At 37.5% G+C, this 21,241-nt stretch overlaps 1 protein-coding gene across 1 annotated transcript; it reads left to right on the plus strand.

Annotated features, from left to right (window-relative positions):
- Positions 1 to 73: 73 nt before the first annotated feature.
- Positions 74 to 20,792, plus strand: VPS36 (vacuolar protein sorting 36 homolog). Its single transcript, XM_074815779.1, has 14 exons — positions 74 to 255; positions 1,496 to 1,564; positions 5,420 to 5,490; positions 6,798 to 6,912; positions 8,367 to 8,456; positions 9,779 to 9,865; positions 13,089 to 13,121; positions 13,226 to 13,303; positions 13,720 to 13,854; positions 14,750 to 14,815; positions 15,381 to 15,445; positions 15,901 to 15,985; positions 18,464 to 18,540; positions 18,624 to 20,792. Exons 1-14 carry the CDS (start codon positions 160 to 162, stop codon positions 18,715 to 18,717), a joined length of 1,161 nt encoding a protein of 386 aa, XP_074671880.1. The 5' UTR covers positions 74 to 159; the 3' UTR covers positions 18,718 to 20,792.
- The last annotated feature ends 449 nt before the right edge of the window (positions 20,793 to 21,241 follow it).

Raw genomic sequence — 21,241 nt, forward strand, 5'->3', positions numbered from 1 at the left:
CTGCGGCGGGAAGATGGCGGCCGCTCCTTGGGCCGCCGCTAGGGGGCGCGGGGCGGCTGGGGATGGGGCCTGGTCTGCCGGCGGCCGCGGGCGGGGAGCGGCGGCTGCGGCCTGGTCTGCCGGCGGCAGCGGGGCAGGGGAAGGGACTGCGCGCCTGCCATGGACAGGTTCGCGTGGACCAGCGGGCTGCTAGAGCTGGGGGAGACGCTGGTGGTCCAGCAGCGCGGCGTGCGCCTCTGCGACGGGGAGGAGAAGGTGACGGGAGCGGCCCCGAGTGGGGCCTGGGCGGCGCGGCGGGGCCCGGGGGGCCGGGGCCGGGGCCGGGGTGGGGGAGGGGGGAAAGGGCACGGCCGTGGGCCCGAGCCAAGGGGGGCGGCAGGGGACGTGGCTATGGGCGGTATCGGGCGAGAGGAAGGCTGTGGAGGGGCCTGGTCTGCAGGCGGAGCATCGGTCAGAGGTGCGGGAGGACAAGTGCGTTTTGCTCCGGGGTCTGGGAGGGTCTGGCTCTGTGAGAAGGTTGTCAGGGAGGAGATCCGGGCTTTGTGGGACCAAGAAAGGCTTTGGACGGTGTGTGCCGCATGGAGGGAGGGTTGGCAGCCCCACAGGGCGTGTGTAGCTGGTGTCACTGTCATGAAACTTGATGTCCACTGCTTGGGCTGTCACTTCTTCTGTCGGGGACTAAGCGCTCCCCCGCTTCGCTCCGCACAGCAGGCCGTGCTCTGGCTTGGGTGCCATGTACAGGCCGTGCCATACAATTCACACTTGAGCCATCCTGGTAGCTGTGAAATGCTCTTTAGCTCTGGGCGTGAAGGGTGCTCTCTTGCCCCCTGCTCTCATCTGAGCCTACTCAGTTATTGGTGTGCAACACGACTGGGGTAACTCTTGATCTCTCCTCATTTCTCCTCACCAGAGTAGGTGCGTGCCCTCCTAAAAAGCTGCAAAAACATGCCCCCAGTTTTACAAGTAGGGACCAATTTGCTAACACAGATTTTTCCAAATACTGATGGCTGTCTGATAAAGAACTTTTCAATGATAGAATGGATAGAAGCAGTACTTCTGTATGATAGGCCACAAGATTTCAGACTGTGCGTAGCATCTGCTTATTAGGTTGCTTTGCTTTTTTGCATAACTTTTACTTTCTTGTCAGCAAATAGTGTTCTAAAGTGAATACCCCTGTTTAAAACATGGTATTTAGGAATGCCTGTATATCTTGCACAGCATATGGAGGGAGGATCCTTCAGGATTTCCTGGGGGAAAGTTTATACAGTTGAAAAAGGAAGTTTGTGTATATCCATCTAATCTTTTTATACTAATTTTCTCCATTGTTTCCTAAACTTCATTTATTGTGTTTTCTGAAAAAAGAGAGCGTTCTCAAAATATTGGCTTGTTGAATTTGATTGCTGTGTTGTGGTAATGTGTAATGTTTCCAAGACCAGTATTTATGCAATTTACTGCTTAAATTTGTTATTGATCTGTTTTATTTTTTCCTGTTTAGGTGAAATTTGATAGTGGAGTATTACTGCTTAGTACCCACAGACTAATCTGGAGGGATCAGAAGAATCATGTAAGTCCCACTTTTGTCTCTTTTATGTCATTCCATTATAAATTCCATAATAAAAAACAGGTAGCTTGCAGTGTAAAGGCTGCACACAGATTTTCCTTTCCTTTGTGTGTGTGTGTTTCGTCTTACAAGTTTAGTCCATTTTTTCACTCACAATGGAAAGTTATATACAAGGAATGTTCTCTCACCCAATTCTGCTTTAATAAATGATCATACAAAGATGAGGAGGGATGGGAATGAATCATATAAATTTTCCTTTTCTATGGCACAGAAATGGAGGAGAAAAGAGTCTGGTATCGTGCACTAAAAACAGTTGGTTTTGAGGCAAGTTGAATGTGAGGCTGAGGGGAGACCTCATCGCCCTCTACAACTACCTGAAAGGAGGTTGCAGAGAGCTGGGGATGAGTCTCTTTAACCAAGTAACAAGCGATAGGACAAGAGGTAATGGCCTCAAGTTGTGCCAGGGAAGGTTTAGACTGGATATTAGAAGCATTTCTTTACAGAACGGGTTGTTAGGTGTTGGAATGGGCTGCCCAGGGAGGTGGTGGAGTCCCCATCCCTGGAGGTGTTTAAGAGTTGGGTTGACATAGCACTGAGGGATCTGGTGTAGTTGGGAACTGTCAGTGTTAGGTTAATGGTTGGACTGGATGATCTTCAAGGTCTTTTCCAACCTAGACGATTCTGTGATTCTGTGTCAGGCAAATCATAATGTGAAGTCCTCTCCCATGCTCCTTGTCTAGTGAGACCTTTTCTTCCTCACTGTGTTTTCAAGTCCCAAGTTTCCCTGTCATCTGCTCACAGCATATAATCCCAGACCATGATTTGATAATAGGATGTGTTTGGTGGCAGTATTATTTTGTACAGGCTTTACCTTCCCAACTGCATGTTCTTGTGCCGAACCACCCCTTCAATAAACCAAAATATTTGTACTGCTGTGGAGAGTTAATTCAGGGGTTAAGTGGCAGTGTCAGAACTACAGTGTGATATTGCTGCTGAAAGCTTTGTATCATCAAACCACACCCTGAGATTGCAGGCTAGAAATGGGAGAGAAAGACTACAAACACATACAAAGCCCTAAGCACAGACTGTGACAAGGTGCACCACTTTGCAGCTGCAATTGAAGGAAAAGTCCTCCTCAGAACAAAGTTGGATTATGCTCATTTTTGGACACAATCTTTTAGAAATTTAGCCCTGGAAGCCAAAGTTTAGAGCATGTTCAAATGACAACTTTTCAAAGGCCTATTATATTCCACTGGACTAGCTTTGCGTAAGGATAGGTGAAGCACCTCTTGTAACCAAAGGCCATTCCCTACCAAATACCATGTTCTTGCTCCAAAACAGGGAGCTACCAAAAGGTAAGGTCACCAAGGATGTTCTTAATTTGGGAAAACAATATGGGGTTTTTTTAGGGATTGTTTGCAGGAACAGCAGAACTATTTTTAGTACAAATTTTTCAAAATGTTTTGAGAGCTGGTCCCCAGGGTGGGGTTACTGTTAAACAAGTCAGGGGCTGATTGTCTAAACCATGAGCTATTCTTAGAAATTAACTTTGGTTTTGGCACAGTCAGCATAAGATAATTTAGCTCTGCTAAAATATCTGTGTTAATGACTTCTTATTTCTTCATCAGCACCTCTTCTTGAGAGGTGGGTATGTACTGCAACATGCACTGCTTCTAATCTTCTCACTGGGACTTTTTGCTTGCTTGAAGTAACATTAAGCATCATGGTTTATCAAGGCTTGTGTCCATATCTGTGTTCTGTCCTTCCCAACAAAAGGATGACATTTGTCTCTTTCCAGTGACTTCTCCCCCTGCTCCTAGGCCATGCTTTCTTGTACTCTTCCAAGATCATTGAATTTGTTAAATCAGCAGAGAAGAACCTTGGAGAATAAGAAAAATAGTTTTACTTTAACACATTAATTTAACTCAGCAAAGATTCTGACAAGCTTCAGGCTTGATTAACAGAAGGGACAGAAACATGTGGCCAGGAGATTGGCAAAAATTACCCAGTTCTGATCAGGGGGATATAAATATAAGTAACTTTGTTATGTGGTAAATAAAGCTGATTCTTTTTGAAGCTCTTAGGACTGAAACATGGGGAGTACGGTGCCTTTTTATTTCCATGGTGAGTTGTTGGCTAAGCTCAACTGTGACATAAGATCAGCCTTAGAAACTTTGGTAAGATTACCTAGAACAAACTTGTAAAGAGAGTCCCCTTTTATTGTGTCAGCAAACTTTAGTAATAAATGGGGCACTTGTCATTAGGTTAACGTAGCAAACCTTTTTACGAAAACAGACATCTGTGTTTTACAACTGCTACTGTTACATACATCTGCAGTTGAACAGTATAGAAAATAGTCATTTCCAAAGGAAAAAAAAAAGTAATTCTTTTAAGTGTGTTACATAGCTAGATTTGTAGAACATCTTAAATCATAAAATGATGCATAATGTGAGCATGAGACGTTAGAAAAAAATACCCAAATAAACTTACAGCATTTTTAACACACCTTTCCTTTTGCATCCTTTCCTCTTGCTTCTCTCACAAGGGGTGATTCTAAGTCTTTGTGCTTACAATAAGTTTGTAACTTTCTGGCTGTGAGCTAAATGAATCAATCATTTGGGCAGTGTACATACCATATATATTTGGACTCTTTTGTCATTTTCAAAAACTTTTTTTAACAGAAGTATCGCTTTGTCTGTATTTAAAGTGTCTAGAGCTATGTGGGCATTTTACAAACAGTAACTGTTCTATGTAACGGCTGTAGAATCTGGAGCCCTAGAAGAATCTCAATAGCTTGTATTAAGTGTTTTTAGAACAGGAAGTACAATCCATGTTTTTTTCCCAATGAGAGATTTACTGATTAGTCAGAGTTCCTGCACGTATACTTTTCTAATCTCCAATTTGATGTGTATTTAATTATTCCATGCAAAGATGAACAATTCTGGTAGAAGGGATTGAGAAGGCCCCCTAACAGTGTTCATTGTACCCTGGTGTTAGGGGTGCCCTCATGGCAGATGGAAGAGAGAGGTTCAAAGAGGGAGTGTAACCTGTGTTTCTTGTATTCTGGGTGACTGTGTCAGTCACAGGGGTATTGTGCGGAAGACAGTGTTCAACAAAGGATATTCACCAAAACAAGACCAGGCAACTAATTAGATGCTTTGAATTGCTCCCTTGAGCAATTTCTGTCTAAAATGCATGTAGAAAGAGTTTAGCCTGGGTAGGTTAGTTTCCCACAGATGGATGCAGTCTTGTTTCTTGCTCTGCTTTGTTTTGTCTAAAGCACAGTCCAATAAATTTGTGTTGAGATGCATCAGCTGCTGGATTAAGTCCTTGGGTGTGGGATACATGGAGAAATTCCTGTTTTACTCAGAGGATAGTCTAGTTTTTAAGATGTTCAAACACTCAAGACTGGTGGTTTTGGATATTGTTTTAGCTTTCAAAGTATCATCAATGCAAAAATGTTAAAAACCTATGAGCATTGTTCATCTACAGGGATAAGCTGTAGTAGTGTGGAAATTTTAGTGTTTAAATTTTGAACTTAGAAACTAAAGATTTGTTAAATTCCCAAGTCCTTCTATGAACCTAGCTTGAAGTGTCTGAAGTTGAACAACTGACACTTAAGTTTGGGTTTTTTGTTAATCTAGAAATTAGTTTCAACTTTGTATTAAGTTTTCTACTCTTATTTTTCTTTAATAGATTGTTTCTATTGTTACCATCATATTTTGTATGGAGTGCCTCAGGGAGCACCTGTAGAAATCCATATTGTTTATGAAATGGAGAAAGAGAACACTTGGTTTTAGAGAATGGATAGTCAGGATATGGCTTTAATTTCACTTGTGTTTGCATTGATTATTCCAGGAATGCTGCATTGCTATACCTCTGTCTCAGATTGTCTTTATTGAAGAGCAAGCAGCTGGGATAGGAAAAAGGTAAGGTGATAGTCATTGTCTTTTTCAGATGGATAGTTTGCCCATGCATGTTATGTGAGATACCCAAGATTATATATTAATTTATGGTAGGTTCCATTTGCAGTCCAGGTTTCCAGATTGACAGCTACAAGGACCTGCTTTCCTCACTTGAGGTCAAATGTGTAAGAGAGTCATGACAAAGCAGTGTTTGATGTGATTTGTTAAATAACTGTCTTGTAATCACTAAACAAGGATGTGTTTAGTTTGCCATTTTCATTTGATTAGTCATAATTTACAACAGTGATTTTGCTGGATCTGAATTTCAAAGCTAATTTTAGTCTTTTGTGCTACAGAACTGGTTGGGGATAGAAACTCTGCCAGATCCTGTATTATACAACTTTTCATGACCATGTGATTGATTTTGAACATGGAAATGCTAGCGACGGTTAGAAGGAGCTCAAGTGTTTCCACTCACTTGAATAACTAATTCAGTATGGTATAAGTATAAAGAAGTTTCACAAGAAAAAGAGAAAACAATATTAACTGGAGAAATACACAGGTAGTTGACATCTGCTTGCAGCCTACAGTCAGATGGGTAAGGTAATATGCTGGGAGTATCCAGAAGAAATCAGGTAATTCACTATTGCTGGAGAAGTCAACTAAATAAAGATCCATGGAAAAAGTATCAGTAAAATGAAAGGGGAATGGTGAACTTGCAGTCATGCTGTGATAGCAGTCTGTTATGTTTCTAAAATACTGCTATCTCAAGGTTTGGTTTGGTGGTAGGTGTCATTTTAGACTCTTATTTCCATGCATGGTACCTTTGAATGTTGGTTTTGGACAAATACACATACAGTGTTTGCAAGTGACATATGCAAGTGGGATAGATTAAACATCATATTGAGACCTTTTGTTTTCCTGTGACAAAGATAGTGTATTTTGGCAGTAGTTATTGAAAGTCAAAAGCCAAATCAAATGACTACTTGACTATTATTTTTTATCTTAACTAAAAGATTTTTCAGAAATTATTGCTTGAAATATTAAAATTTATTATATTTATTTCTTAGGAAATCATGGTGGGTACATTTTAAAATTGTGAGATGTTGCTGTTTTAGAGTTTATAGTAATTTTTATGCAAGATCTAATATAATAGTGAGTGAAAATACCTAAATATTGATGCACAAATGTAAAACATTATTTAATGTACTTTAGCTCTTACGTGAGATAAAGTTAATAGAGATTTTGATAAAATGGTTAACTTTGTAGAAATAATTTTTTTTAGATATTACAGAAAGCTGTCTCTTCCCTTTCCTTTAACTTTTTCTTAGTGCCAAAATAGTAGCTCATCTTCATCCTGCTTCTTCAAACAAAGAGCCTGGTCCATTCCAAAGCAGCAAATATTCCTACATCAAACTTTCTTTCAAAGAACATGGGCAGATTGAGGTAAGTTTTGTACCATGCAAGCTCAGCACATCAGATCTTTGGACATGTTTTTCTCCTCTTGCTGCATTAGGGATAATTTTCCATGATCTTTTCATGTTTACTTTTGAGGTGGAGCTTTTTCAATACATCCTTTTTGAAGACAAACACTATGAGCTTTCAGGGTTCTATTCTTTGGTTAAATAATGCAGAGAGAGTTCCAAAAATGTCAAGAGGCATTACTAGGCTTTGTCCTTATTTTAGTACTTTAATATATTTTTATACTTCCTTTTTTTAATCTTTTAAATTGAACACAGGATTTTCCAAAATGACGTCTCTGAAATCTGTTAAATGTTTAACAGAGTAGAAGACATTTCTTTGTAGCTAACCCTCTACTGAACAGGAATCAAGCAACTTATTCCTAGTCATCTCTCTAATGTTATTGCTGAACACATTTTGTTGCTTCAGAGCTTTGTTTCATTTTATGTTTTATAAATCTTTATGTTTTTTACCTACACCAAATCTCAAAGTCTTTGAGCATTCTGAAAAAACATATTTTTACAAGAAGGCCTATGCTAAAAAACAAAGAAATTGCACTCTGTAAAGAAATTTCACAGTATAAGATTCTCACTTGAAGAGACTGAGAACTTTAACTTTGAGCAATGAAAAAAGCTGTACCTGTTCACTGCAGAAAATCAGATTTTCAACTTGAATTAGTTATAAAAGACTTATAAATGCATGTGCTTGATCAGACTCACTTTCATTTCTTTGTGACCAGTTTTCAGCTTAGAATGAGTGTAGATTTATGCCTAGTTATTGCAGTTGTTTTGCCTAATCATAACCTTTTTTATTTTAATGTTCATGTCTGAAAATCAAACTTACTATGCTTATTCGTTACTGAGCATATCAATTACACTACAGATATTTTCTTTATTACTTCACAATGCTTTCTTGTGAACTCTGAACAGCCATAAGAATGGAGCAGATTTTCTTTCTGGATTTTACTCAGTGGGATACACTTACTGTTAACTAATTAACTATTGCCACCTTCTGGTATTGACAAAAACAAATAAGTGCAATTGATCTGCGTGGTTGTCTTTATATTGTTAATTATCAGATCAACAGTAATTGGATTGTTCAAGTTTCCTTCCTTTTAAAAGCATGCTTTTGAGCAAACCTCAACTTTTTAACTTTAGCATGTTTGGGAACATTTTGAATATCTGAAAAAAATGTTTTACGATAGAAGTACTCATGCAAATTTACCTAGTAACTACACAGCTCCTCTTCTAATGTATATATTTCTGAAGACTGGTTATTAAGAATTTCCAGGTGATGAATGTTGTACTGTGGATGTGTAGGTGTTACCATGCTTTGTCTTACAGTGAAGTTTATTTCATCTGCCACCAAGATGCTAAAAATACCGAGAGGTACTCTGCACAGTTTATGAAATGTCTGTTGTCACTCTTTAATGTTTGCAGTTCTATAGACGATTATCAGAAGAAATCACACAAAGGAGATGGGAGAACATGCCTACTGGTCAGACCGTTCCAGTTAACAAGGATCCACAGGTATGTGCAGAGCTTCTGAGCAGAATCTGTATGTAATGTCTTGTTTCCACCTCTTGCTGCCCCCATATACTGCATCTGGCATGCCTCTCTAACCAACACTATGGGCACATGGGGGAACTCAGCTTTACTGTACCTGTTTCTTCACAAGCATAAATGAGTTTCTCCTCTGCAGTTTTCAGCCGATACAGAGCACTGTGGCCTCTCTTCGTTGACTGTGTTTAGACTTGAATAGTTGATAATGAGCTCCGTTTTATTTGTGTAGTCAGACACAGACACGCAATTATGCAAATATTATATATATATTTGCATATAATTTTATTCAACATGAGAGATCTAATGAACCTGAAAGACTTTTGGTCTTAATTGTGATTTCGGTTTCATTTTTTGTGTCTGGAAGTCAAATATATAATATGTAATTTTTATATAACTCTTTGGAACCTATATATGTTTGATTTAAATGTATATTCTAAATGGAGGTTGTTGTGGAGTTGTTACAGAGAATCTCTTTGTCATATGTCAGATTGCTGCCTTTATCTGTGTGCATACTTCTAGGTTATAAACTCTGATAAACATATAGATATTTCTGTATACAAATATGTTGAATATATGAATATATGGAACATACAGTATTATATGAATGAAATAGGATGATTTGAAGATTGTTAAACATCAAATCACAGGTGTCCTCCTTTGTAAATGTAGTATCTATAAACATTGTTGCATTTGGACTGATGGGGAAGCCTGTACCCTGCCTCAAGAGTCACTTAATGAAAATGCCTTACCTCCTTATTCTTAAGTCATAGGAAATAATTAACACCAGTGCTAAGCTTTGCAATCAGAGATTTGAGGGCTCTCCATCACCTCCATTCTCATACTTCTCAGCAGGGTAAATTAGACTGCACTTAGCATTGTGTTTCTGTGGCTATATTTATTCAGGCTAGATTTCTTGAGGTAATCATGTTTAGATACACTCACACATTTCCAGAGCTCTAGTATAGATGTTCACATGGACTTGGAAGGCTTTAATTAAGATGAGCTGGAATGCTCAGACTGGATTGGGCTATTAAGCATCTTCATATTAATAGGTTCAGTATAATTATTATCTGTCTACTACAACAAATTCACACATGCTTTACACTTATTGTTTATTTTTTTATACTGGTTTAAAAAATACTTTCAAAAAATGTATGAAATATTGTATGCATGGTATCAGCTCTTTGGGGGAACGTTTCCTGTCTTCTAATGTAAGGTTTTTCACAGTGTGGCGGATGAGAAAACTTAGCATTTCCTGTTTTGATTCCTTTCATTATTTTCTTTTGCAGGCAGGAAGAATAAGGGCTGTAGGAATTGTAGGGATCGAAAGGAAGTTAGAGGAAAAAAGAAAAGAGACTGACAAAAACATTTCCGAGGTAAATATTACTAAAGTTTCAAGGTCAACCACCTGTCTGAGCCATTTCTGTTCATTCACACTTTCTCTTAGGGGCAGCTGAGACTATTGGTTTTGTTGAGAAGTCTGAACTGATTAAGAGTGTGTAATTTACAGTTATTTACTTTGTTTAACTGGCTTTTCAATATATGTAAAGGTACTTCCTCTAAACAGTTCCTTTCAAGACGACTGTTCTTTGAAACTAATGGTGTGTATTTACAAAATCAGTTTTGGTAGAATTAGAAATCTGAGTTCAGCAGCTTTTCATCGGGGGAAACAGAACACAAAGGCATCAGCAGAAACTGTCACAAGTTGGGGTTTTTTCCCTTTTTTTTACAGCTAATTTTGGTTTGAATTGAAAATTTAATATATAGTAAAAAGAATACGCTGATCTAACATAACTCTGGTGAAGTTAGGTTTTCATCTTATAAATACTCATTTTTAAAATGTTAGATTTAGGCTTATAATTACAGTAAAATGTTCTGCAGTCCAGGTATTGGCAAGATGTTAGAAGTGTCTTTGCAAAATACCTGGGCTAGAGACCATCCTTTTCCCCAGAAAGGCACAATAGTTGAATTCCAGATATCCATACTGATGGACAACAGAGGAAGTTGATTTCTGCATTATGTACCTGGGAGCAATAACCTCAAAAATAGTCTGGTTCTCTCTTGGTAGTAGAGATTAACACAGAAGTACTGATGAACTACATGCAACAGATTTGTTCTTGTGGGAAAGCTTTATGCAATTCAGTGTGCCACAATAAAAAAAGACATTCACTGCTCTGATACATAAGAAAATTATAGTACCTTTGCAAGCTGCACGCTGTTTCAGATACCAGTAGCATTAAACTTTTTACTTTCTGTTTATGAGGAACATAATGAATGAAGTTCTGCTTGTAGTTCAAAAGGTATTGTGATTACATACATGTGTCCATAGTTCAAAAGGTATTGTCTGGTTATTTTTTCCTTCAGTAGCTTTGTCAGAGAGTGAAAGAAAGCCATTTATACATGTTGTATGAACGGAGGAAAACCATGACTTGTAAAAGCCTGCTTTCCTCCAGCTTTAAATGTTATAAATGACTTAATTTAAAAAAATAGTGCTCTGGCTTCCAGGAAAAGGCTTCCTGCATCTGCTGTTCACTGCTGATAAGAATCCAGTTCTTTAGCCTTTTGTTTATCTGAGGAAGTTCCTGTTAGGTGTGTGCACATTCCCCTTTGTTTCCAGGCCTGCCCTCGGTGAGTCAGGCGGAGGAGGAGTTAGACACAGCATGCTGTTTATTTAGCTAAATCAAGGATTCTTTTGGCGAATGATGTTTTCATGCAGGTTATAGAGATTAGAAATAAGCTGGGAAAAACCTTGTTAGAAAACGTTTTGTTGATATCATATACAAGTACAGTAGAAGGACTTTGATTTACACTAGAGATTGGGAAATCTATTGTAAATTACTGATTTGGCAGATTAGGAAGGAGAAAGAAATATTCCAAAGAGAAGCTTTTGTTCTGATAGTGGTATATTTTCTTTTCTTCCCTTGGACCTAGCTTTGTCCCACTTAATTTTGGATACCTAATTTAGGTACCAAGTGTTACGAGGCTAGACTTCTCCAGTTAGTGGAGAAACACTGTCACCGTTAGGAAGGATTCAGATGAAAAGCAAACCTTGTCCTTTCCTGGAGGCATCTCTTTCTCTTCTTTGCATGTTGAATCTCAGACCAATAAGCTTCTAAGTAAGGTGCCTAAATGTAGATGGGAGCAATTGGGTCTTCCTGTGCAAATTCTGCTAAAATGTGTCTTTCTAGTAGGGGGTTAGTCAGAATAAGCTAGGAATCACATAGAAGCAATGGCCAGAAGCTGTAGGCAAGATGTATCTCTCATCATTTGACATGCTAACTGAACAGCCTTCTTTACTTGTGGCTGGAGGGATTGGGTGCTGCCGTCAGGCAAGCTTTAGCTGAAAAGGTTCAGGAATTTTTCTCACATCTGTTCAAAAAAAGGCTGTCTGAAAAGGCTGACCGCCTGGACATGTTGTCATGTGTTGGAGAGAAGTGGATGAGAAGGTTGAATGTGTGTTGCTGAGGATGGGAGAAAGAAGAGTTGCTTTTTAATATAGTTGCAAACTTTTTTTTTTTAATTATTTTTTTTAGTGCTGGTTGGTTATCATTACTAAAACTTTTGAATTTCAGTATACCTTCAGCTTTTTTAAAAGTATGTTTTATTTAAACCTAAAAATGCCCTTTGTGGGTTGTTGTAGAATTGTATTTGAGAACGTAGCAGTTTACTAAGTTTAATAGACTTGATATAATTGTGGTCCTATGGTGGATGTACAGTTTATTATATATTTTTTTGTGGAAACAAAATAAAAGGTTTCTTAGACTAGAAAAAAATTGTTTTGTATGAATAATTTTTTCCCTTGCACTAGCAAGTATTCTGGTTTTTAGGTCCAACAGCTAGAGTTTTCAGAGAGTGGGTTTTTTTAGCTTTTAATTTATTTAAATCTGATAATTTGCCTTTTGGACCTTATTCATCTTTTATCTGTTTTTTTTGTTTATTATGGTAGCGCCACTGTTCCTATGTATGAAATACTTAAATGAATGTTTTGTCTCTTCCGTTAAATGGAGGTTTTTGTCTCTTCAGTTACGCATACATGTGAAAGTGTATACCCTCTTTCTTGTCATTTACAATGGCTGTTTCTTACTAACTTAGTAACATCTACTGGTTAAAGTAAAATTATCTTGCCAGGAGGAGTACTTTTGTAGCTTTACAGCTGGCTTGCTGCTGTCCAGAAAGAATAGATCTTGAGTGAGGGTTAAATGTTGGAAGAAAACCTACCATCACCACCAAGAAACCGTCCCCCATCTTTTAGGAGACCGTAATAAACTTGGACAGTTTAATCTTTTCTGGGCCTCAGTATCTCGTTGTTCCTTCCTGTCATATGGACTTCATAAATCGTATTGAACTAGTGTTCACATTCTAGAAAAGTGTGTGATTGTTTTCTTCATTCTCTGTTGTTTATGGATTGTGTAATTTTAAGGCCTGATATAAACCAGATATATCAACCAAGTATATATAGTATCTCACATTGTAGCATACTAGTCTAAAGGGATAGCAGCTTTTACAAAGCTTGGATAGGTGAACAAAAGCCAGCTCACTGTATCCATGAAGCCAAATGCTCTAGTTATACTGATCTGCAATGTTTGCTTTTGTTTTCAGGCTTTTGAGGATCTTAGCAAACTGATGGAGAAGGTATGGCATGTGTCACTTATCCAAGTAGACTTGTTTTCTTAGTTTTAAGCATGTTTTTTTCTGTTGAGCTGAAAGTTGACTTATCTGTGTGTCTTTCTTGATAGGCTAAGGAAATGGTGGAGTTATCCAAGTCAATAGCTAATAAGATTAAAGAAAAGCAAGGTGACATCACTGAGGATGAGGTAAATGAATTTTGTTTTTTAAGTCAACAGAAATGTTCCTATGAAAAGCAAAAACCTATCTGTTTAATACATGTAATGTTAATAAAGAACACTTCATGGTTGGGTTTTTTTGTGTTTTAATTCTACGTAGATTAAAAGTGACTTACTTATTTAGTGTTAGCTTTTCTTTTGACCCTGTCTTAAAAGCAAAGATTTTACTGCCTTTGTGTAAATTTTTGTATTTTTGACCTTGTGCATGTCAAAATTAAATTGTATTAAGTCTTGCCTTCTCTTCACTAGTTAATTTACTTTATTGGTAGCAAACTGAATGGATTTATTCACCAAAACTGTCCTACAGTAATTAAATAAAAGACTTTTAAAAACCAGAATAATTCACTAGCTGATGTACTTTTAAATTTATTTATTTATTTATTTAGACTATTAGGTTCAAGTCCTATCTCCTAAGTATGGGAATAGCTAATCCAGTTACTAGGGAAACCTACGGATCTGGTACACATTACCACATGCAACTGGCAAAGCAACTCGCTGGAATACTGCAGACACCATTAGAGGTAAAGTACCTAATTTTGCACCAGCATTTTCTGTGTGTTGCTGAATTTTGATGTAAATGTGTTTTGACTGTAGTACTGTGCCTCTTTTTAAAGTCTCAGATTTAGCAGCACAGCCTCATATTCAGTGTTAAATATAAGTAAGAATTTTACATTGGAGTAATGACATCTCGACTTCTACTTTGTGAAATATCAGTGATATTTAGAAAATCATACTAGCAGTCTTTCTTCTATTTGAACAGCCCTGTATGCATCCTTTGCTGCAGAATATTATTTTTTAAAGAAAAAGTAAAACAGCACTGACTTTGAAAATATAAGTAGTCAGTCTTTAAACTGCTTAAAAATTATATATTTGGTAAATATAGCACAGAGTTATTACATAGATACCTGCCTTAGTTGTATCTCATATTTAAATTTATCTGAAGCTATTAAAGAATTCAGGATTCTCACCAAAAAGTTAGATTTCATGTTGCAACTTACGTATGCTTTCTAGTAGACACATAGCCTTATATTACAATATTTTTGTGAAAGCTGTGTGCTACCTACTATGATCAGAATGGAAAATGGAGTGTGTCTGAAAAGTAAAAATGGTAAATTGATTGCTAAATTTAGTATATTCAAATTTCTTGTTCCTGTGGTTTATTCTCTGTTTTAAAATCAAAGTAATTAGAGTCTTTGGATGTAGTATCAGTGTTCTGCATTTTAAAATGGTTAGAGAAAGATGTAATACAACTTACCTCTCATGATAGAAATATGTGGTATTGCCTGGGTAGTTTTTTTACTTAAAGCTCATCATTTAGCTCCTCTGTTTTACTTGTTTAATTGGTCAGGTGCAAATTGAGATACTGTGTTTACTAGATTAATGCTATTTCTCTTACCAGTCTTGTGCTTAACACAGGAGCGAGGAGGGATCATGTCACTCACAGAAGTGTACTGTCTGGTAAATCGCGCCCGAGGATTAGAGGTGAGAAATTGGTTTTATTAAATATTTTATCAAATGTACTTCATTGATAAGGTAGTGAAAGAAAAAGGGTAAAAATGTTCCCTACCGATTGCTCACCCTACCTGTCTAACTGCATGAAGTGATCAGCCCTTTATGAAAGTTAGGGCTTTTACCTTTTTCTTTTCTCCTTCTTCATGTAATGTTTATGTATCTTGTGTGAGTTGTCATAATGTATGCTGCTTTTTATAATGCCATATAAAAGGGAAAATCCATCCTTATCTGGAAAGCAAACTGAAAGGATAGAGAATACCAAAGAATGGTGAATGTGTTTTTTAAAAAATACATAAATTCTTTCTGTAAACAGGGCAAAAAGTATTATTATAGAATGCGTAGTAAGGGAACAGAAAACATAGAAGCCAATAAAATAGACGGCACAATAGAAAGGAAGCAAATTAACACTATTGTGTAGGCTGGTGTATTTTATAGCTGTAGTTACTAAAACTGTTTCGGTGTTATGCTGTATACTTGAAATACAAGCTGTGAATGTTTTACTATTTTAATAGTAAATGTTTTACTATTTTAATAGTTGCTGTCACCAGAAGATTTAGTAAATGCTTGTAAGATGCTGGAGTCGCTGAAATTACCACTCAGGTAAGACCTGTACAGATGTATTTATAAAACATGGCACTCGCAAGTCAGACCGTGGTGCTTGGATGACTTAATATTTTACCTGCAGTAGATGTTTTTGGTTTTTTAAACGAAGTCATCCTTTGCTTAAAGAGTGTTGCTGTATGCACCAACATCCACTCTACATTAAAATATGAATTTTTAACCATGGTTCACTTCGCTAGGAAGACAATATTATTTTCACTTCCAATATAGTTTTTTCAGACTGGGAAAAGTGTTTAACTAAGCACAGACATATGCCCTGCTCTTTTCAGTCTCTTCAGATTTTGAAGATGCTTTTAATGTTAAGTTCATCTCACAGAGCATTTTTTTTTTTTTTCCTTTTGTAATGTGGTTATAGGTGTGGATGCATTAGAAATGTGACCATAGGTGATGTGCACAGGGTTTTTAGTTACTTTGACTCTTTCTTTTGATTTTAGGCTTCGGATATTTGACAGTGGTGTGATGGTGATTGAACTCCAGTCTCATAATGAAGAGGAAATGGTAGCTTCTGCTTTAGAGACAGTAAGTGTACTTCATTTCCTTCAGTGTTCTGACTGTGCTGTGGAAATTTAAACACATTAGGTATAAAAACTTGAGGTACAGGATTTCCTTTTGAAGTTTTGAAATACAAAATATTCCACTTCCAAATGTTCTAACAGTAATACTTAAATAGCACTTTTCATCTTCAAAGTGCTGTGCAGGCAATAATCGTAGTCATTGCTTTCTCCTTAAGGAATAAATCACTTTTCCATCTCTTTTCAAACTTCATTAACCTTCAACCTTCTTCCAAACCTTTTGCGCTGTAGGATGAAATTCATGGCATGTATTAAGCACTTAATTTAACAGAAGTGGACTTCAGACACTGTACACAATGTGCTTGAAGGCAGTGAAAGTAGCTTTTAAATGTTGATATAGATGGTTGTTTGGTTTGGGTTTATTTCATAAAATAGCCCATTGTATGTGTAACATCTTGTACAGAGATTGCTGCCGTGAAGAGTGCTCAGTTGGAAAGCAGTGTGTATAGAATTAAGCTAGCTTCATCAGGAAAAAAAAAAGTATAAATTGCTCAGTGTGATAAACCTTCGTGGTCTTGCTACCTCTGGACTCTTTAAACTCCTGTTATCCCATCATTTGATGAATTTTCCTGTCTTTTTCAGTGGGATGTAATTTTTTGGTTTTCATAAACCTGATTCAGGGTATCCAAAGTTAAACATCAGAATCAAACAGGACATTGACTTGGACAGTCAAGAAAAAGTAGAGCTACCCCAGACACCTCACTTACATGAGTTAGAGATCCATGGGTTAGACCCTTCAGTGCATTTTACAGGGTTGTTACCACATAGCTTTCTTTCATCAAAAAGATTTTTAGATAGGAGAAATGTATATAGCTGTCTAAAAGATTCCATCCTAAATTGTCAGAACTAAAAAACTTAAATCTTTCAATACATGTTAATCTTTTCAGTTTATTTTCTTATATTTACAGAAAAATACGTAGTCCATTTTACCTTTTTTTTCTGATTATTTTTGGTTTCTAATTAATTTGTTGCCTTCAGTAAGAGTGCTTATCTCTTTGAAAGGAAAGGAAAAACCTTTTCTTGATAACAAATGAGGTCAACTGCAAAAAGCAACAGATGGTGGATTTATTACCAAAATGCCTTTTTTCTTTTATTTTTGTAATATGAGACTTTGACTCCATAGAAAAATGTAAGGGAGAGGCTTTGAATGAGGAAGGCTAGCCCATAAGGGAAAGGGAAGATGAGATCAGACTTGCAGCCAAAAGCACCCTGTACTTAATGTATAATGTACAGTAACATAAAACTTCTGAGAAGAAGTGAAAGGAAGTCACAGGGTTTCAGACAGGGGAGAGATGTGGTTTTGAACGGCTGGTGAAGATGGGAAATGACATGGAAGTCAAAGGAACCCAAAGTCACCCTTGATGAGAGGAGTGGTTTGGGAAAGAAAGATAATTAATCACCCGTATGCATATTAGATTGTATAGCTGACTTCCATTACTCAGATTTGATAACTTAGCTTCGAGTTAGGACTAATTTAATCTGAGTTTCTGTAAAAAGACTGCAGCTGAGAATGATGCAGAATAGACCCCTCCCCACCCAGTTATGTGGGAACCAGGAAATGGCAACTACATCTGGATTTACAAATTTGCTTGAATCTGAAGTGATGGAGAAATGGAAGAATTATTAATGCTTAGGGTGATAAAACATATTTATCTGGGAAATTCAATACAGTAATAAGTCTAGACTTCATATCTGATATTTTAAGCATCTACATGTCCAACCTGTGTGAGGAGGTTTCATTTTAGCATGTATTAACTAGCGTGGTTGAGACAATGGGGCCAAAGTTTTGAGTCCCAAGACTGAACCTATCTTTTATGTTAATTGAAAGGTGATGGTGGCTTTTATTGATCCCTCTACTATGCTGTAATATAGGGTGGAATACTAAGGTTTGGGAATTTTTCTATAGGCAGTGGGGATATTTTAAGTCCTAGTAAACTCAAATTCTCCACTTCCATCTGAGATGACTTAATTTCTAAATCGATGACCTGCCCTGAACAGGTCTTTTATTTCCTCAATTAGGCTTCACTGTTTACAGAATCACTTAGTATCATTGGGCTGTGTAAATACTGATTGTGACAGCATGCTGCTGTCTGAGCTATTCTAATTTTTCGACCCATTTTGTCCCACAGCATCTTCTAAAAAAATCCAAAGGAAAAGGTACCATGTGATTTTTTTACAGATTTAACTCTTTGCTACGTTCCTTTTTTATACTTGGCAATTTTCCCAGGACACAGAAGATGTATTTTTAAGGGGAAATACTCATAATTATTTGTACCTTTTAAAATACAAACAAACTAGTTGTCTTCACAGGGTATTTGCTACCAATTTATTATTTCACAAGGCTAGACCTGATTCCATAGCTGAGAGTACTTTATTGTTCTTTTAATGCCATAGTTTGTTTATTTGTGTATTTGGTTTTTGGCAGGTATCTGAAAAGGGTTCTCTCACAGCTGACGAGTTTGCTAAGCTGGTGGGGATGTCTGTTCTCTTAGCCAAAGAAAGGTAAGTAATAATTGCTGTGTTTAATACCTTTGTTATCGTGTTGTCCTCAAGTAATAGAGCATGTCTTCTTTTGCTTTCTCTAGGTTGCTTCTTGCTGAAAAGATGGGCCATCTTTGCAGAGATGATTCAGTGGAAGGCTTGAGATTCTACCCAAATTTGTTTATGACACAAAGCTAATGCAGTTCGTGTACAATTTGTTATGTAACAGTTGAACAAGAGAGCAGAGGGCAAAACCCTTCCAACAACTGACTTTAAAATTTTTATTCTGTTAGTCAACTGCAAGAGTGATGAACATTGCAATGCTTTACAGTTCTCAGGTATTTCAAGTGCTGACTCCTCTTATGTGGAACTGAAAGGAAATAGGAATTACTAAGTCAGAAGCATGTTAATTGTCTCATGCTGGCTGGCTCATGTTTCAAGTTTTATTTGATGTGCTCTGTAGTTTCTCATTTCAAGAGAAATCAGATGAAGATTACACACAAGTGAAAGTGGAGAGAATATCCCTGTAGTCTGCCATGAGGGTTGGCACCCAGAAGACAGGTTACTGCATACTCCAATTTCAGTTTGTTTATGTCTAGAGCAACAAAGCAGACAGATGTATCCGTAGTGATAAGAAAAATGACTTTGGTGTGTACTGAGGTATAAGGAACAAACCAGTGTAGAATAACCCCTTCTCCCTGAAGCGATGAACGGTTTTCTAAGAGAGGATCGTGGGGTTCTTGTACTTTGAGACAGAATGAACCTGCTGCAGGAGAGATTAACATATGTTATGTGAATCTAGAAAAAACACTGTTTATTTTGTCATGTCTTATGCAAATATCTCAGATAGAAGCATTGTTAGCACCAACTTCCTCCCTTCTCTTTCCTTGCCATCTTCCTTCCTGTCTCATTACGTTGCACTTTGGGTGCCCTTTCTCTGTCCTCGCTTTACATAGCAGAGTGGAGTAGTCTCCTGTCACTCCACCAGACTCTGTGCTTTAATAAGCTTGGTTTTTGTCATGTACTTCTAGTGAAAGATCGTTTGTTTCATCAGCCTATTATCTGTTCTGGAGAGATGGTTCATTTGCTTATATCTCGTATGCAAAAATTAATATGCTTTCAATATTGAAGGGAGGAAGAAGACTATCACCCTTGTGTTTAATAGTCATGAGGTATCATATTGTTTGGTATTCCTCACCCTATGTTCACACTGAATGCAATTTGATAGTCTCAGTTTTCATAACTCCAGTGGAGTTGTTACATTACTTGAAGATCTGTTGTCATAGTAATAATGGTAAGTGGATGTTTATGATCCACGTCACTTAAATTTTTGGCATTTTGAAGTGATCAGTTTTAATAAATAGAACTCCTTCAAGGTATGGGCAAGGATAACATATAAGTAACTGCATTGTGATTGTAATGGCCAGATCGACATTACAAAAAAGGAGAAGGTGGCTTTTAAGAGCCTGAATATGTTTTCAGAACTATTTCAGTGTTACCATAGCTTAGACAAGAGCCTGTCAATAAGGAGTTCAGTGCAGAGATCCCTACAGTGGTGATGGTTTTGGTTCATAGGATGCTCACTTAGATCCAGGGAGTTGTGTCCTCTTATCCTTGTCATGAGCAAACTTTTATGCAGTGCTTTCTTTAGGGCAGCTTTCCTCTGTTTCACGAAGGTGCTAAAACTAATGTATTTGACACAGCTGAAGGAACTGGTTCCACACTATTCTTACTGTGTTAACCATCTAGTATCATCTCTTCGGGAGCCTTACAGCTTGCTGCTTTTCTTCAACCTCCTCACAACCCACAGAAGAGATCTGTGTGAGGTATGCCAAGCATCACGCATCTAAGGAGGGACTGAAAAGTGAGAAATTCAGAAGCAAAAAGCTGTTTTGTGACAACCGTTTCTTTTGCCCGATACCCAAACCTGTCAAGGGAGACCAGTGGTTTAAGGGCCTGAACCTCTCCCCACAAGGGGGCATGTCTTCTGCAGAAAGAAGAAAACCAGAAAGGAAATGCCAAGTGGAAACTCCCAGCCTCTGTTGCTCCAACCCTGGGTATTTCATTATCTTAATTAAGCAATAACAGTACAGCCTATTTAGAATGATGGCACCTTCTCAAGCTTTTCTTTCCCAAGATTTTCCCTTGACTTTTTTTTTTTAATCTACAGGGAAGAAATCTGTAGGGTAAATTGTATAGCTGGTTTAGAATTTAAACATACACATGAGAAGATGACTACTAGAAATTAATAAAAATGGAAAGATTTTCTTAAATAGACTGTTGTCTTTTTTCTTCCTAAATGTTTTGGGCAGCTTTAAAATCTTTACACATCAAAATCTTGTGGTTCAGTGGGGCAGGTTTTTAAAGCACTTCATATTTTAGCTGTGTCATTTTGTACCTAAAAGGGTATAAGATAGTTTTGATTTAACATTAAAAGGTAGAATTAAATTTAATTAGAATGCCCTGGTTCTGTTGCTGACCCTGTAGCCTGTGACCCATCCCAGCCAGAATCACAAAACTATGCATGTCTACACAAGCACCAGTTTCATGAGGGAACAGTCTGAGTCCGAGCCACGCATACATCCTGTGCTAGCATTGGAAAGGCATTTGACACCTTTGAACGTGAAGCTGAAAAACAGAACTCATATGTCGGATACAATTCTGAGAGCCAGCTGTTGGGCAAACAAATGGAGTGACATGTTTACGAGTGTGTGGTATCATG

Source organism: Strix aluco, chromosome 2 (assembly GCF_031877795.1).
Source record: "Strix aluco isolate bStrAlu1 chromosome 2, bStrAlu1.hap1, whole genome shotgun sequence".
In the NCBI taxonomy this organism is placed as follows: domain Eukaryota; kingdom Metazoa; phylum Chordata; class Aves; order Strigiformes; family Strigidae; genus Strix; species Strix aluco.

Excerpts from the sequence above, each read along its gene's own strand:
- VPS36 (XM_074815779.1), top strand. The coding sequence starts at position 160 with ATGGACAGGTTCGCGTGGACCAGCGGGCTGCTAGAGCTGGGGGAGACG. Across the intron at positions 256-1,495 it reads TCTGCGACGGGGAGGAGAAG|GTGAAATTTGATAGTGGAGT; the intron begins GTGACGGGAGCG and ends TTTCCTGTTTAG. Across the intron at positions 13,855-14,749 it reads TACTGCAGACACCATTAGAG|GAGCGAGGAGGGATCATGTC; the intron begins GTAAAGTACCTA and ends TGCTTAACACAG.